The sequence below is a fragment of the Atta colombica genome, unplaced genomic scaffold, assembly GCF_001594045.1.
Source record: "Atta colombica isolate Treedump-2 unplaced genomic scaffold, Acol1.0 scaffold254, whole genome shotgun sequence".
In the NCBI taxonomy this organism is placed as follows: Eukaryota; Metazoa; Arthropoda; class Insecta; order Hymenoptera; family Formicidae; genus Atta; species Atta colombica.
In genome coordinates this window covers 1,412,907-1,416,153 of record NW_017259353.1, presented here as the reverse complement: position 1 = coordinate 1,416,153, position 3,247 = coordinate 1,412,907, and the positions used below count along the sequence as shown (strand labels likewise).

At 39.0% G+C, this 3,247-nt stretch overlaps 1 protein-coding gene across 2 annotated transcripts in view; it reads left to right on the top strand.

Moving 5' to 3' along the window:
* Positions 1–3,127, top strand: part of LOC108689086 (broad-complex core protein isoforms 1/2/3/4/5-like) — an 83,103-nt gene extending 79,976 nt beyond the window's left edge. The window contains exons 9-10 of one of the 2 annotated variants that reach the window (XM_018195701.1): positions 288–658; positions 2,533–2,591. In XM_018195701.1, coding sequence (XP_018051190.1) covers positions 288–658 — 371 coding nt within the window. In that variant the 3' untranslated portion in view covers positions 2,533–2,591. Of the gene's footprint in view, positions 1–287; positions 659–2,532 lie in introns of both variants that reach the window. The other variant, XM_018195700.1, reaches the window with a different exon arrangement.
* Positions 3,128–3,247: the final 120 nt, after the last annotated feature.

Below are 3,247 nucleotides of genomic sequence, written 5' to 3'. Positions count from 1 at the left end.
AGAGAGAGAGAGAGAGAGAGAGAGAGAGAGAGAGAGAGAGAGAGAGACAAAGAACGTGAGAAAGGTAGTGCGAATGCGCGTGCATAGAGAACGTTAGAGAAAGAGAGAAAGAGAGCATAAGAGAGAACGAGAGATGCAGAAAGAGAGTAAAAAAGAGAAAAAGAGAGATAGATAGCGAGAGAGAGAGAGAGAGAGAGAAAGAGAGAGAACGTGGGAGGGATGGGAGAATTGGCGAGAAAGAGCGAGGAAGGAAACGGTATCAACTGACGGGCATGTCCTGGTTGTAGGATCGGCGATGCCGAAGAGGGAGGAGGCCGCGATGGCGGCCATCGCCGCCGATGCCCCACAGGCGGTGGAGAATTTTGCAAGGCTCTACACGGTACTGCGCCATGATGACACTAGGCCTCTATGCCGCTACTGCGGCCGTAGCTACTCGTCACCAAGCAACCTGCGACAGCACGTGAAAAACGTCCATTCGAACTGGCCGCCACCGGACACGTGGCCGCAGTGCAACGTATGCGGCAAACGATGCAAGACCAAGCACTACCTGATCAATCATCAGCTACAGGCGCACGGCATCCATCAGAGGCCTAGCATGAACAATCCCGTTGCCCAACAACAGCAGCATCAATCACCATCCTCGTCCTCGTTGCCATGAGTACGTTCAATGTCCAACGGTTGTCTGGAAACGCGTGAAAACGCGATCAAATCATCACTGCTTGTTGAAAAGCTTTAGTCAATGTCGCGGTTGGAAACGAAAGGCTATAGCCATCCAATTGATAGGAAATCCTAACGAGGATTTCCGTTATCTGCAACTGCAATCGTCGCCATTTATCCATTTGAGCTATTTATCCATTTGAAATTTGTTTAATCCGTTTAGGGTTTCGTTTAGATCGAACATTGTAGCTATTTTAGGTTTTATAATCAACAATGATTATTAAAACAATAATAAGAGTCTATTTGAATATGATTTTTCAGACATCAATGAGGGGTGGTGAACATTACATTTTTGCAGTTATATTGTAATGTTTTGCCTATATACTGATAATATCTATATCGGAATTTTAACCAAAATTTCAAATACAATGTTATCTGTTTTTTATCCCTTATTGTTGTTATTGAATAATAAAAAAAATTGATTTTATTTTTATCGTTATGCACAATGTATTTTATCATTTATTCATTACAATATGTTGTTCATTAGCATCACAATTAGATTTATCTCGATATTTGATATGTCACATCGAGATTCGATATTGATAACATTATAGTTATTTCAACAATACTTTTATAATTGATCGAAACAGGATATTAACAAGAGAACAGAAAGAGAGTAAAAAGTTTAATCCATTTGACACGTACCTAAAATTATTTCCAACCGCGACAAATGAACCAATCCAATTATCGAATAAGTATAGTTTTTGTGAAAAAATGCATGTCCAAATACAATCCATAAATGACACGAACATCAATGCTTGTTGTGAGATTTATGTACAGACATGAGAAAAATCATCATTCATTTCATCGTTACGCCTAAAATCAAACTTAATGTATACGAAACTGAATGAGTATACGAATATTGACGAAAACGTAATCTTAAATAATCATACGAACGCGTAATTATAATTGACAATGGAGAGATTTGTGAAGAATTTGGCCGAGAATCGAAAATTCGATCAGCATGTTTGCGAATTTAGAACCTCGAACACCTCCGTCACCTTTCGCCGAAAATCCAAGCTATTTATAAAAGGTTTTCAATTAGTATTAATTTCCCATTCCCCCCCCTATTTAAAGACACATGATTTTAAATAGAAATGTTAATTGTCCATTTTCTCTTGCACGATGCCAGACTCCTTCCAACCACATTGAAGTAAAGGGCAGTTATCCATAAAAAATTGTAATAATGTCGCATTTTTGTCTGTGTAGAATTTAATTTGAGTCGAGTTCATTAGAGATTTTGAATAACCTAACTATATGTCAAAATCTCTCAAATAATGTAACGTGTATCTATTTATTTTGTATCTATTTGTTTGGTGCTATGTTGGAAGTTATGTGAGCTACCTCAATTTTAACGATATAACGGAATTTTTATACTGAATTTTCGGAGATTGTTTTGCATATGTGAAAATATTTTGAATACATAGTGATAATTAATATCACATATATGTTATAAAATTAAAAAGTAATATGCGCGAATTTAAAAGCAACATAAGTCAAAATTTATATTAATTTTTTCAAAAACAATGAATTATCAATATTTAATGGTATATTTTTTTAAAGCATAATAAATTATCACTGTATATTCAAACAATAGACACTTTACGCTGACGGTCAGTCGTATTAATAATAATTAATTAGCGGTTGATTCCAACTAGTAAGAGCACGGTATAATAGTAACCGCTGCGGGAAATACCCCTAGATGTTGAACATCGTTTGGGTTCGAGGTTGGGCGCGTAGCATTATCGTGTTTAGCTCGGGGTGGGATTATGGTGGTGGTGGCTGGTGGTAACGTTGGTGTGGTGGTGGTTGCAGATCACGGGCTTGATGAGGCAGAGGGCGCGGCTTACCACCACCACCACAGCCATCACCAGCAACATCATCGGCATCGTCATCATCATCCACTATCCGTCCCTCCTCCTCACCACCGTCATCAGGCGCAACTGGAAGACGACACATCAGTTAATCAGTCTTCCACGGCCACCACGATCACGACGACCATCAAATATGAACGTGGCCAACCGGACTTCAGGCAGCAGAGATTATTGCGGGAGCACCATCGACAACATGGTTACAGGTGTCCCCTCTGCTGTAGGACATTGCATGATATCAGTGCTATGAGGGCGCACTTGGATCATCATTATCCCAGAGATTCACCCACTTGTCCCGTTGCCTCCTGCGCCAAAACCTTCTCCCATCCCAACAGTGTCAGGAACCATATGCGACTGAAGCATCCTGTAGAATGGGACCAGATTAAGACTTTGAGGTGGACCTATGTCTGATGAACAAGCGAAGATCAGTATAACTCTGATCGCATGTCGTAACTTTAATCTTTCTCACAAATATTTTACCAAAGAAACTTTGTTTTTTATTTTCTGGTGTGGCCCTATATTTCTTTGTATGTTACTGAGCGGCGATAATAAGTAATAATTTATTAGACTTTTTACTTGGAGACTTTTTAGTTGGAAATTGCTGTTAGCATTATTATACAATAGCAGAAATGATGAATATAGACCTAAACGATTTAATG